This window comes from Micromonas pusilla (genome assembly GCF_000151265.4).
Source record: "Micromonas pusilla CCMP1545 genomic scaffold MICPUCscaffold_3, whole genome shotgun sequence".
NCBI classification, from domain to species: domain Eukaryota; kingdom Viridiplantae; phylum Chlorophyta; class Mamiellophyceae; order Mamiellales; family Mamiellaceae; genus Micromonas; species Micromonas pusilla.
This window is the reverse complement of record NW_003315884.1, coordinates 952830-965573: the sequence shown is the minus strand read 5'-3', so window position 1 is coordinate 965573 and position 12744 is coordinate 952830. Positions and strand designations below refer to the sequence as shown.

General features: G+C 69.1%; 6 protein-coding genes across 6 annotated transcripts; 2 read left to right on the top strand and 4 right to left on the bottom strand.

Annotated features, from left to right (window-relative positions):
- Positions 1 to 38: 38 nt before the first annotated feature.
- Positions 39 to 1264, bottom strand: MICPUCDRAFT_32371 (uncharacterized protein). The gene is made up of 3 exons (XM_003056812.1): positions 1057 to 1264; positions 802 to 872; positions 39 to 660 (listed from the first exon to the last, which is right to left on the bottom strand). The coding sequence occupies exons 1-3, from the start codon at positions 1086 to 1088 to the stop codon at positions 65 to 67; spliced, it is 699 nt and encodes a 232-aa protein (XP_003056858.1). The 5' UTR covers positions 1089 to 1264; the 3' UTR covers positions 39 to 64.
- A 264-nt stretch (positions 1265 to 1528) lies between these two features.
- MICPUCDRAFT_56358 (uncharacterized protein) lies at positions 1529 to 2494 on the top strand (the record flags this gene model as incomplete). Its single annotated transcript, XM_003057267.1, has 1 exon — positions 1529 to 2494. One exon carries the CDS (start codon positions 1529 to 1531, stop codon positions 2492 to 2494), a length of 966 nt encoding a protein of 321 aa, XP_003057313.1.
- A 121-nt stretch (positions 2495 to 2615) lies between these two features.
- Positions 2616 to 4260, bottom strand: MICPUCDRAFT_56357 (uncharacterized protein; the record flags this gene model as incomplete). Its single annotated transcript, XM_003056811.1, has 2 exons — positions 2616 to 2741; positions 2785 to 4260. The coding sequence occupies 2 exons, from the start codon at positions 4258 to 4260 to the stop codon at positions 2616 to 2618; spliced, it is 1602 nt and encodes a 533-aa protein (XP_003056857.1).
- Positions 4261 to 4733: 473 nt separating this feature from the next.
- MICPUCDRAFT_56356 (p-type ATPase superfamily) lies at positions 4734 to 8453 on the top strand (the record flags this gene model as incomplete). Its single annotated transcript, XM_003057266.1, has 3 exons — positions 4734 to 4839; positions 4932 to 6291; positions 6362 to 8453. The coding sequence occupies 3 exons, from the start codon at positions 4734 to 4736 to the stop codon at positions 8451 to 8453; spliced, it is 3558 nt and encodes a 1185-aa protein (XP_003057312.1).
- A 138-nt stretch (positions 8454 to 8591) lies between these two features.
- On the bottom strand, positions 8592 to 9629 carry MICPUCDRAFT_56355 (uncharacterized protein; the record flags this gene model as incomplete). Its single annotated transcript, XM_003056810.1, has 1 exon — positions 8592 to 9629. One exon carries the CDS (start codon positions 9627 to 9629, stop codon positions 8592 to 8594), a length of 1038 nt encoding a protein of 345 aa, XP_003056856.1.
- A 74-nt stretch (positions 9630 to 9703) lies between these two features.
- MICPUCDRAFT_56354 (uncharacterized protein) lies at positions 9704 to 11478 on the bottom strand (the record flags this gene model as incomplete). The annotated part of the gene is made up of 2 exons (XM_003056809.1): positions 9704 to 10362; positions 10437 to 11478. 2 exons carry the CDS (start codon positions 11476 to 11478, stop codon positions 9704 to 9706), a joined length of 1701 nt encoding a protein of 566 aa, XP_003056855.1.
- Positions 11479 to 12744: the final 1266 nt, after the last annotated feature.

Genomic DNA, 12744 nt, shown 5'->3' with positions numbered 1-12744 from the left:
CTTCGCTTTACTGTACACGTGAAAAAGAATGTCATGCCGTCGCCGGCTTCCGCGCTCGCTCGGATCAGTACTCCTCCATGTCCATGTCGTCCACGAACGACTCGTCCGCCCACCCCGGCCCGCCGCCGTCGTCGTCGTCGTCCGCGGTCTTGCTCACCGCCCGGCACGAAAAGTACAGTATGCGCTTCAGCTTCCGGTTGTAGAAGAAGTAGTTGAACGACCACAGGTTTCCCTCGTCCGTGAACGGATCCCCCTCCGCGACCGCCTTGTACGTGTACGCGTCGCAGTCGACGAGTCCGATGACGTCGTCGATGGATTTCCACAGCTCCGCGGATAAACCGCCCGACTCGGCGCCGCCCTCCTGCGCTTCGTACACCTTCGCGCACTCGAGCAGCAGCGCATCGATGTCCTGCTGCACCCTGACGACGCCGGTGTGTAAGTTTTCTTTCGTGAAGTGGTGCCCGCGCAGCGCGCTAAAGTCGTAATCCGGGTACGCGTGATTCAGCGTCAGGATGAGGTAGATGAGCGTCTTCCGCGAGGAGGGATCCGTGAGCGGGCCCACGGGGGAGGAGGATAGGTTCGAGGGGGACCCGGCCATCATCTCGACGACGTCCTGGTCGATGCTCGCGGAGAGTTTCTTGTCCACGCCCGCGAGTTTGCCTGTGCGCGGGACGGAACGAACGTGAGACTCGCGAACGAATGAATGAATATTCGGCAGAACGAGGCCGCGGGCGCGGTTTGAAACGACGACGGAAGCGCGTCGGGACGGTCGCGTTCGACCGGGTTCGTGCGCCTGCGCACATGAATACGCCTCGAGCTGGCCTATGACGGCGTAATCGCCGACGTTGACGTGGTTGAAGAACGCGTTGATCCTGCGAGGCGGAGGGAAGCGCGCGCGAGTCGTCAGCGTCGTTGTCTCTCTTCTCGCGCTTCGGATAGATTATTTTTGAACCGCGGCGTGGGGACGAGGTCCGCGCGCGCGGGGACACCGCGACGCGCCGGAGACGCGTCCGCGGCGGCGAGGCGAGAGGAAAGGCGCGCGGGGCGGGGTCGCACCTGCTCAGCGACGGGTCCTCGAGGAACTTCATCGTTCACGTCGACGACCCCGGCGCGTTCGAAAGGTCGCGCGTCCTGACGAGGACGCTGTCGCTAAAGTGAATTTGTTCAGGATAAAGCTCGCGGAGCTCACGCGCGTATCCTGTACACCTCGCGCTCCACCTCCCAAACGCGCTGCTTCGCGACGGAGAAGACGGTCACGTTGTGCCGTCGACAGCCAGTGATCATGGCACGCCGCGCGAGTCGGAGTGGCGTCCGCGACGCCTCGGAACCCACGAAAAACAAATTTCGCGCGAGAGTGCGGAGATTCTGCGAGATTATTTTCGTGATCGCGGCGAAAAAATGCGGGTGAATCCTTGCTTTGAATAATGTTCCTCGGATCGATCAACGTGAACCTGCGATTCATCGGTAACAGGACGTGAAACTCGCTGCGCTGCGTCTCTCGCGATCGCGAATGACATCCGCGGCACAGATGGAGTCGCCTCCCGACGACGACGCCGCCCCCGCGTCTTCCGATGCGGCGCTCCTCCCGGTCGGCCACCCGGTCCGCGTCAAGCGCGCGGGCGAGTGGCTCGACGAATGGGCCGAGATTCTCGCCGTGAAGTCCCCGCCGATCGCGGAGTCCCCCGTCGCGCGTTACGACGTCCTCGTCAAGCCCATGATAGACGTCACGACCGTGTCCGACGAGCGCGGCCCGGGCGTGAGGGACGGCGACGGGAACTACTTCAGGCTGCACACCGTGTGGTACGTGATCACGGACAAGCCGTACCCCGACGAGGTCGTCGAGCTGACCCCCGAGACCGACCCGGACGCGGAGACGAAGATCAGGGCGTATCAGAAAAAGTACGAGCAGGATGGGTTCATGCGCAAGCTGTACGCGGACGAGAAGCGGCGCACGAGCGAGGTGACCGTCAGGGCGCTGATGAACGCGGACGTGGAGAGAGTCGCGGCCGCGGGTCCGGGCCGCGTGGACGAGGTCTCCGTCCCCGTGGACGTGAACCTGTATTGGATGAAGCCCGTGCTCGAGGTGATGACGAAATATCGTCCCACCGTAGCGAAGGGCATGACCGCGGGCTGGCACAAGCCCGTGACGTTCTTCTTTCACACCGACAAGTCGCGCGAGGCGATGAAAAATAACTACGAGAAGGTGCTCATGCCCTCGTTCAGGGAGGGGCTCGCGCCGCCCGGCGGAAAGCCTCTCCACGGAGGCAAGCTGTACTTGGACGGCAAGCTCCTCGCCGAGGATCCGGAAAAGTGCGGATTCCCCGGGTACTGCTACGAGTACCAGCACGTGTGCGTATGGGCCGTGGACGAGCAGGTCCCTTTCGTGTTCGTCCCCGCGGGGCAGAACTACGACGCGGAGGCGTGGAAGGCGGTGTATCACGGCAGGCGCGAGCCGCCGGCGAGGGGATGCATGGACGCGTGCGTCGCGATGTAGTAAAACGGGTCTAGCTAGCGTCGCCTTCCCCTGCCTCCCCTCCCTCCTCCCCTCCCGCCGCCGCTGCCCGCGGTCTCGCCCGCTTCCTCGAACCGCGCCGCGCCGCGCCGCCCGCGGTTGTTCACTCGTTCCCCACCCACGGACGCGCCGCGTCCGCCCCCTCGCCCGCCGCGGCCGCCGCGGCTCGACGACCGGCCGCGCCCGCCGCGGCTCTCGCCTCGCCCCCCTCTTCCGATGGCCCGCGCCGCTTTCCTCGCGAGAATTTCCTTCCGCAGTCTCGCCTCCGCGACGATCTTGCTGCTCGTCGCGCCGTCCAGCGGGTTCCCGAGCTTGACCGCGACGTCGATCTCGCCGGCCAACACGCGGTCCTTCTTCGCGACGAGGTTGGTCACTTTCCCCGGCGCGCCCGCGCGCGCGGTGCGTCCGCTGCGATGCAAGTAATCGACCGCGTTCATCGGGAAGTCAAAGTTCACGACGTGGTCCACCTTCGACTTGGAGTCCCCGCCGAAATCTAACCCGCGCGCGGCGAGATCCGTGCACACCATGACGACGAGGGAGTTATCCTCCGCGGCGCCGCTCACGAACGCCTCCATGCTCTCCGCTCTCTTCTCCGACGTCATGTCGCCGTTGTACATCACCACGGGGAGCCCCGCCTCCACGAGCGCGTACTCCACAGCCTGGCACGACGGCATCGTGTTCGCGAACACCATCGTCTTCTTCCCCGCCCTGAAGTCGCCCTCGATGAGCTGCGTCACGACCGCCATCTTATCGATCGACCCCGGGCAGTCCACGAACTTGTGCTTCAAGTTTGGCGCCGCGCGGTGCAAAGACGGCGTGTCGATCTTCTCAATCCCGGGCAAGTCTTCTTCGATCGTCTTCACGACCTTGTCCGACATCGTCGCGGAGACGATCACGCAGCTCTTCCCCTCCGGCTTCTTCTGCAGCGGCCCGAGGAGCACTCTGATGTCGTCCCCGAACCCGGCTTCGAAGAGCGTGTCCGCCTCGTCGAGCACCACGTGCGTGACTCGCCCCAAATACATGTTCCCCTCCTTGACGTGCTTCACGAGCCTCCCGGGGGTGCCGACGACGACGTCCAACGACCGGTCGAGCTGCGTCCGCTGCGTCGCGAACTTATCTCCGCCAATCACGAGCGCGGAGGAGAACCTCGCGTGGTGCGACAGGCTCTTGGCGACGCCGGCGACTTGCTCCGCGAGCTCGCGCGTCGGGGAGACGACGAGCACCCTCGGTCGCTTCGGCCGCGCTCGGCCGCCGCCGACGGTCGCGTTCTCTTCTCGGCGTATGCGGTGGATGATCGGAAGCAAGTACGTCAGCGTCTTCCCGGAGCCGGTGTGCGAGGCGATCATGTAGTTGCCGCCGCGTAAGATTCGGGGAATGGCGACGGATTGGATGTCCGTCGGCGTCTCGAGCCCGAGCGCGTCTGTCGCGGCGCAGAGCTCGTCGTCCAGGCCCGTCTCCCGGAACGACGCCGCCGCGGCTCTCGCGCGGCGGTTCGGCGACTTGGTCTGCTTCGCCATGCGCTTCGCCGCGATCGCGAACGCGTCCGCGCGCGTGCGCGCGCCGCGAGCCATGAACGGCGACGACGACGACGCGAACGACGCCGCCGACGCGGCGAGGCCGCCGTGGACGCGGAGGCGCCCCGGAGCGGTCGCGGACGCCGCGACGCGCGCGGCGACCGCGCGGGGGAGGACGCGCGCGGTCCTCACGCCCGGGGTCGCCCACGTCGCCGACGCGAACGCCGCCGCCATGCCGACGCACGCGCTCGCCCGCCGCGCGATGGTGGTCTTCGGCCGCCGCCGATTATGTAAGGAGCGCTCTGGGCGGGTGCTCGAGTTCCGAGCGAGCGGAGTCGGTCGCGGCTCGCGCGCGCGGTGCGACGCCGGAGTGGACGCGCGGTGGAGGACGGAACTGCGCGACGCGACGGCGGCGCGCGCGGGTGGTGTGCGACGCGCGGGCGGCGGCCGTCCGCGCCGTCTCGACCGCGGAAAAGCGACGCGCTCCGGCTTTTTCGTCAATATCGCATTCCGCCACGTCGTTCAACAAAAAATGTTCATCGGTCAGTTGAAAGTGAGCGCGATCAAACGTTGAAACCGAGCGGTGGGTGAAGAACCTTTGTACAGAACGCACTGAAGCGACAGTCGCCCTCTGGTTGCCGTGACGTGTGCCACGATGGATTCAGAACGTCGCGCCCACAACACGCCGCCCCCTCCCTCGAAGCAGGATGGCGGCCTCCCGGGAGGTCGTCCTCCGCGTGGAGGGGATGACGTGCGGCTCGTGCTCGGGCGCGGTGACCGCGGCGCTGCGAGCGGTCGACGGCGTCGTCGAAGGTGCGCGTCCGTTCCCAGATCCCGTCGTCGTCCCGCCACGCGCCCGGCGCGCGCTCTTTTTCTGACGTCCGTCCCTCCCTCCCCCGTCGCAGCGTCCGTGTCGCTGACGGACAAGACCGCGACCGTGTCCTTCGACCCATCGCGCGCCACCTTCGAGTCCCTCCGAGACGCCGTGGAGGACTGCGGCTTCGACGTCCCGGTCGCGACGCGGGGCGGGGCGACGCCGGCGACGCCGGCGACGGCGACGTCGGCGTTGTTAATCGTCGAGGGCATGACCTGCCGCCGGTGCGTGGAGTGGGTCTCGCGCGCGCTGCGCTCCGTCGACGGCGTCGTCGACGTCGAGGTCGACCTCGAGACGAAGCGCGCGCGCGTCACCGGCGCGCTCGCGGCGCCGCGGGACCTCGTGCGAAGAGTCAACGACGCCGGGTACTCCGCGCAGCTGCTGCTTCGCGCGGACGCGTCGGACGGCTCGGGCCGCGTCGGGCTGAGCGCGGTTGACGTCGTCGTGCGCGGCGGTTTGGACGACGACGACGACGACGATCGCGAGAGCCAGACGACGGCGCTGCTCGGTCGCGGCGCGTCGAGTCGCGACGCGCAGGAGGTGACGCTCCGGATATCCGGCATGTCCTGCGCGGCGTGCGTCGCGAAGGTTGAAGAGGCGGCGAGGCGCGCGCCCGGGGTGGCGAACGCCGTCGTGAACCTTCTCGCGGAGACGGCGACGGTGACGTTCGAACCGCTCGCGACGCGCGACGCCAGCGCCGTCGCCGCGGCGATCTCGTCGTACGGGTACCAGTGCGAGGTCATCGACGCGTCCGGGCTCGCGTTCCGCGTCGGCGGCATGGTGTGCGCGTCGTGCCCGCCGCGCATCGAGATGTCCATCGGGCGGATGCCCGGCGTCTCCAGGGTGGACGCGAACGAGCTGCTCGGCAAGGTGGTCGTTCGATACGACGCGGAACTCGTCGGCGCGAGGACGATCATGGCCGCGATCGAGAGGCTCGGGTACGAGGTGGATCTGTGGGACGATCACTGCGGCGGTTCGCGCGGTTCCGGCGCCGCGTCCGCCGCGAGCGGGCACGCGGCGACGGCGCGGAGGTACAAGCGCGAGTTTTTTATCTCCGTCGTGTTCGCCGGGCCGCTGCTCGTGTTCATGATGGGGCTCGATCACATCCACGCCGTGCACGAGGCGATGATGACGGACGTTCTAGACGGCGCCGCGAGTGGTAACGGCGGGATGCTGCCCGTCATGGCGTTGATGGCGTGGATCCTCGCGACGCCCGTGCAGTTTGGGCTCGGGAGGCAGTTTTACGCGAGAGCGTGGAAGGCGTTGAAACAAAAGAGCGCCAACATGGTAGGGATCCCCTCCCTTCACCGGGCTCTGTATTCTGATCTCTGTCCGTTCCGTCTGTTTATACAACTCGCGTCGCGTTATGACTTGACAAACTACTCGGGCGTGTGCGTGTCTGACTGTTTTTTTGTGCGGGTGACTCTAACAAATGGACCTCCTCGTCGCGCTCGGCACGAGCGCGGCGTATTTTTACAGCGTCTACGTCGTGTTAGGGGGGATATTCGCCCCCGCGCTGACGAGCAACTCGTCGCAGTTCTTCGAGACGAGCGCGGTGTTGATATCGTTCGTGCTCCTGGGGAAGTGGTTGGAGGCGAGGGCCAAGGGGAAGACGTCGGAGGCGATTCGCGCGCTCGCCGCGCTGCAGCCGACGACGGCGACGCTGATCGACGTCGCTCTCGACGGCGGCGGCGGCGCTGGGACCGGGACCGGGACCGGTACCGGGACCTCGGGCCCCCTCGTGTTGCCGCCAGATGACGTCGCGCTGCGCGGATTGACCGCGGCGAGCGTTGGGGAGAAGAGGCACGCGCCGTTCCTCGCGTTCGCCGCCGCCGCGTCGAGGGCGGGACCGGAGCGCGAGACGCGAGTGGACGCGGCGCTGTTACAAAAGGGTGACGTCTTGAAAGTCCTCCCGGGGTCGCACTTCCCCGCGGACGGTCTCGTTCTCCACGGCTCGACCAGCGCGGACGAGAGCATGATCACCGGAGAGTCGATGCCGGTCGCGAAAGCGGTCGGCGACGCCGTCATCGGCGGCACGGTGAACAAAGAGGGCATGGTTTTGATCCTCGCGCGCGGCGTCGGCTCGGACTCGATGCTGTCGAAAGTCGTGAAGTTGATCGAGGACGCGCAGACCGCGAAAGCGCCGATTCAAGCGTACGCGGATAGGGTCAGCGGCGTGTTCGTCCCGGTCGTCGTCGCGATCGCGATCATCACGTGGATCGTGTGGTTCTCGCTCGCGTCCTCGGATTCGATCCCGGAGCGTTGGACCGAGCGCGAGGGCGACTTTTTATTTTCGTTCCTCTTCGCCATCACCGTGCTCGTGATCGCGTGCCCGTGCGCGCTCGGGCTCGCGACGCCGACCGCGGTGATGGTCGGCACCGGCCTCGGCGCGCGGATGGGCATCCTCATCAAAGGCGGGTCGCCGCTGGAGACCGCGCACGGGGTGACGCACGTCGTGTTCGACAAGACCGGGACGCTCACGGAGGGCGCCCCGGCGGTGACCGCGACGCGCGCCTTCGCTCGGGACGGCTCCGGCGCGATGGACTCCTCCGGCTCCGAGGGCGCGAACGTGAGAGACGCAGAACGTCGGACGCTGTGGCTCGCCGCGAGCGCGGAGGGCGGGAGCGAGCACCCGATCGCGCGCGCGATCGTGCACGCGGCGGTCGAGCGCCGCGCGAGCGACGACGGCGGGTTGGCGTCCCTCGCGTCGTTCGATGCGACCCCCGGCCGCGGTCTCCGCGCGACGTTGCATCATCGCGACGACGACGGCGGCGGCGGCGAATTCGGCGGCGGCGGCGAGACGACCACGGTCGTCGTCGGGAACGTGAAGCACGTCGTGGAGCACGGCGTCGAGCTCACGCCCGCGGAGCTCGAGGCGGTGCGCGCGGAGGAGGAACGCGGGCAAACCGTCGCCGTCGTCCTCGTCGCGGGCGCGTCGCGCCCGCGCGGCATCGTCTGCGTCAGCGACCCGGTCAGAGCGGAGGCGTCCGAGGCGATCGCGGCGCTGCACTCCAGGGGGATATCGACGTCGATCGTGAGCGGGGATAACTGGCGCGTCGCGCGCGCGGTGGCCGCGTCCGTGGGGATCAGGCACGTCATCGCGGAGGCGCTTCCGGCGGGGAAAGTGGACGCCGTCGCGGACCTTCAGCGGGACGGGCGCGTCGTCGCCGTTGTCGGCGACGGCGTGAACGACGCGCCCGCGATGGTGCAGTCCGACCTCGGGATCGGCATCGGCGCGGGCGCGGACGTCGCCATGGAAGCCGCGGGGGTCGTGCTCGTGCGGTCGAACCTCCTCGACGTCGTCGCCGCGTTGGACATCAGCAAGGTGACGTTCCGACGCATCCGTTTGAACTTGTTCTTCTCGCTCGCGTTTAACTCGTTGGGGATACCGATCGCGGCGGGGGCGCTGTACCCGCTCATCGAAGTCAGGCTGCCGCCGGAAGTCGCGGGCCTCGCGATGGCGTTGTCGTCCGTGTCCGTGGTCCTGAGTTCGCTGTCGCTGCGGTCGTACCGCCCGCCGATAGGGTCGCACTCGAGGGGGGACACGTCGTGAGGGAGGGAGGGAGGGAGGCGATCGCCGCCGCCGCGTCGACGCGTCGATCTATGCATTCTTTTGAACTACAGGTAGACTAAGACTACGTTATTTTAGACTCTACGCGTACGCGGGCGGCGTACAGTACGCGTAGTGTACTCATCGAACGAGGAGAAAATCCTCGAGCATCGCGCGCATCCGCGGCGGCCACCGACGCACGTCGCGGACGTACGCCGCGTCTCTATAATTCTTACATCCGACGTTCGTGGCGCACGCGCTCGTCCACGCGTCCTCCGCCGCGGCGGTCTCTCCGCCCGCGTAGAGCACCGCCGCGAGCGCCGCGCGCGCGTCCGCGACGTTCGGCGCGCGTCTCGCGACGTCGCGCAGCTCCCTCGTCGCGCGCGCGTCGTCCGTCCCGAGCTGCGCGAGCGCGAGCGCGGCGTTGGAAGCCGCGTACACGGCGCCGTCCAACCGCGGCGTCGACCGCACGCCGCTCGCGCTGCGAAACCCTTTCGACTGCTGAAAGAGGTCGTACGACTCGAGGAAGTCGTCGCGCGCGCCGGCGTAATCCCCGAGCTGCGACTTGACGCTCCCGCGCGAGTTCAAGACGTACGGGTCCGGGAGGAACCCGCCGTCGGACGCAAGCGCGAGCGCCGCGTCGTCGTCTTCGAGCGCGCGCTGCCAACTCTTCTCGCCCTCGTGCGCGAGCGCTCGGTTCGCCAAGTACCGCGCGCGCGCGCCCGCGTTCTCCGCGGTCGGTCCAGCGCCAGCCCGCGCGAGGAGCGACGTGTAGTCGTCGATCGCGTCTCGGAAGCGGCTCGCGTCGACGTACACCTGCGCTCTTCCCTCGAGCCAGATCTCGTTGGACGGCTCGAGCGCCATCAGCGAGGAGAGCGCGTCGGACGCGCGCTCGAAGTCGCGAGCGTCGTACGCGTCCGCCGCCTCGCGCTGAAGCGACGCGATCGCGCGCGCGAGGTCGGGAGCGGACTCGGACGCGGACGAAGACGCGGACGACGCGGACGAAGACGACGACGAAGACGCGAACGGCGCGACGACGAGCGCGGCGGCGAGGAGATCCCGCCGCGTCCGCGCGACGCGCGACGCCGACCGTCGCGGGCCCGGGACGCTCGACTCGGACGCGGCGGCGCGCGTCGCGATCGTCGCGAAACGACTCGCGGTCGCGAGCGCGGAGGCCATCGCCGCGCGAGGTGTGATGAGCGCGATCTCGCGGCACTCGGCACTCTCATCAGCTCGCGTCGTCGTCACGTTTTCTAGTCTAAACTCTGGGCGTCGTCCACTCGGTAATCGAACGGCGCGTCGTCCCACTTCGGCGTCAACCCCCGGCACACCGGCGCTTCCGTCGGTCTCCACGTGCTCTCCCTCCACGCCATCATCTCCTTCTTCGCGCTCTCGTCCCCGAGCGCCTCGAGCTCGTCCCACGTCAAGTTCGTCGGCAGCGCCTCCGCGTGCGAGACGGAAATCTCTCGCTCTTTTTTCATCGCGCGGTGCAGCGCGGCGGGCAAGCCAACCTCGAGAAGATCCCTCGCGCGCGTCGCGAGCGTCCTGGCGAAGTCCATCTCCGCGAGCCCAAACTCGGCGACCAACGCGTCGGGAGAGCTCGCCGCGAAGTGCGCGAGGCACCGCCTCAGCTTCGGCTTCAGTCGCGTCTCGCCGGACGCGCCGACGTGGCAGCGGTAATCCAACGTCGACAACGCGCCGCCGCAGCGCGTCGACCGCCGCAGCCGCCACGACTCCAACGTCCCCGGGAGGAACAGCGACGACACCGCGCACAGCCGCCCGTCCACGACGGGACGACCGAGGCTCGGGTCCCACACCTGCTGCCCGAGCAAGCCGTCGTTGTCGATGAGCGTCAGCCGCCCGAACGCGTCGACGTAGACGTTCTGCGTGTGCCGGTCGCCCGCGCAAAACACTACGAGTAAGGGGCATCAAAAAAAGTTATAAATGAAGTTATACTGTAAAAAGAGTTGTAAATGAAGAACGCACCAAAGTCGAACAGCGCCGCCTCCGCGACCGCGTGGCTCGGAATCTCGCGCAGCATCTCCGCCGCGGCGCCTCCGCCTCCGCCTCCGCCTCCCTCCTCGAGGTCGCACAGCGCGCTCAGCGCCACCCCGGGCGCGGGCGAGCTGAAGATCCCCCGCTGATCGATCGGCACCGGGTCCGGGTGCGCGCTCCGCGGGTCCAACGGCATCCCCGCCGGCGCGACGCCTCGCACGCGCGCAACCCACGACCGCGTCGAGACCGACTCCAGCCCGCAAAAGTCGGACAGACGCTGCAGCGACAGCGTGTTGTTCACCAGGCGGTCCTCCGGTTCCCACGGCTCGCCGCGCGCGCACTCCGTGCCGTGCCTCGGGAGACCGGGGATGCAGACGAACTTCACGAACGGCTTCGCGTCGGCGTCGGTTGAATAGTTCGCCGCGCGCAACACCGACGCCGCGGACGCGCCCTCGTCCCTCGGCACGGCCGCGTTCGCGGAGCTCGCCAGGCTGACCTTCTGGTTGATGCGCGCGAGGTCGAGGTCGCACGACCCGCACGGCGCGTGCCCGCGGCAGTCGACGTCGCTCTCCGCCGCGAGCGACGCCGCGGTCCAGTTCACGACGCACCCGTCGCAACGCGCGCAGAACGGACGGTCGTCGTCGTCGTCGTCGCGCGTCCGCGTCCGCGTCCGCGTCCGCGTCCGCGTCTCCTCCCTCGTCGCGCCGCCGTCGCGCGCGCGGAACGCCTCCGCGATCTCGCCGTCGCTGTTTCCTAATCTACCTGTGCCCACCTCGTCGCGCGCCGTCATCGTCGTCGTCGCCTTCGGTGGCGTCGCGACGCGCGCGTCGTCGTCGTCGACCGACGCGTCGTCGTCGTCGATCAGCTTCTTCGCGGTCCCCGCGCCCGCGAACGGCGTCCATCCCCCGCCCGCGCGTCGCGGCGGCGTCGGCGCCGGCGCCGCGACGACGGCGAGCGACGACGCCGCGAGGAGCGCGAGGAGCAGCGCCGCGGCCGCGGGACCCCGCGGCCGCGTCCTCCCCCCGCGCGCCATCGACTGACGAGATCTCGTCCCCGAGACGACGATGTCATTTCGAACGCGACGATAATAATCGCCTCATCACTCGACGAGTCGCGGAGGCCATGGGCGCGCGAGGGTCCAAGGCGAAGAAGGCGAAGGCGAAGGCGAGGCCTCGCGCGCGCGACGTCCTCGCCGCGCCCGCGCCGGCGCGGAGGCCGAGCCGCTCGTCCGCGGAGCCCACGTCCGGCGACCGCGTCGCCTCGGAGCGCCGAGCGTCGAGCTCGGCGTTCGACGAGATCGACCACCTCGGGGACGCGGACGACCGCGACGACGTCGTCGTCGGACGACGGCCGAGCCGCGGACGCGGGAGCCGAGGCGCGCGGGGGGGAGCTCGCGGGGACGACCGCGTGCGGCCGCCGGTCGCGGCGTGGGGAGGCGCGGACGACGCGCCGACGGACCTACTAGGCGGAGAATTAGGAATAGCAGACGACGACGGCGCCCCTCCGCTCGCGCCGAGGCCGGGGTGGTGCGCGTCCAGGGACGACGACGCGCCCGCGGCGGAAACGGACGACGACGCGAACGCCGCGACGAAATGGCAGCGGCGGAAGGAGGAGGAGCGACGACGGCGCGAGGACAAGCGCGTTGCGGCGCAGCAACGGCAATCGAAGCGTCAGCCGCCGACGACGCTGCGCCGTCGGACGTCGGCGTCGTCGACGGGGTCGGGCGACCCGCTCGACCTTCTCTCCCCGCGCAGCGCAATCATGCACCTGGACGACGTCCCGCTGTCCGACTTCGACGACGCGGACGACGAGGGCGGCGGGGAGGGGGGGAGGATGCGACCGAGCAGCGGGAAGTTCACGCCGGCGAAGAACCAGCCGCCGGACGACGGGCTGACGCCGATGGAACGCGCGATGAAACGCGCCGCGGAACACAGGGCGGCGCGTGAAGCGGACGCGGCGGCGGCGGCGGCGGCGGCGGCGGAAGAGCACGACGGCGGCGGATTCGGCGGGCGTGAGCGGGAAGAGCCGTACGAGATGCCGCGACGTGGCGGCGGCGGCGGCGGCGCGCGGGACGCGGAAGCCGCTCCCGCGGCGAGGGCGGCCGCACTCGAGGCGAGGGCGGTCGAGTTGGAGCGGAAGCTCGCGGAGGTGACGCGGCAGGCGGACGAGGCGATGATGCGCGCGGAGGACGCGGAGAGACGGGCGATGCGCGCGGAAGCGAGGGCGGCCGTCGCCGGAGGCGGCGGCGCCGCCGCCGTCGCCGCGGCTCGCGCGGGCGGCCTCCCGCCGCCGCCGTCGT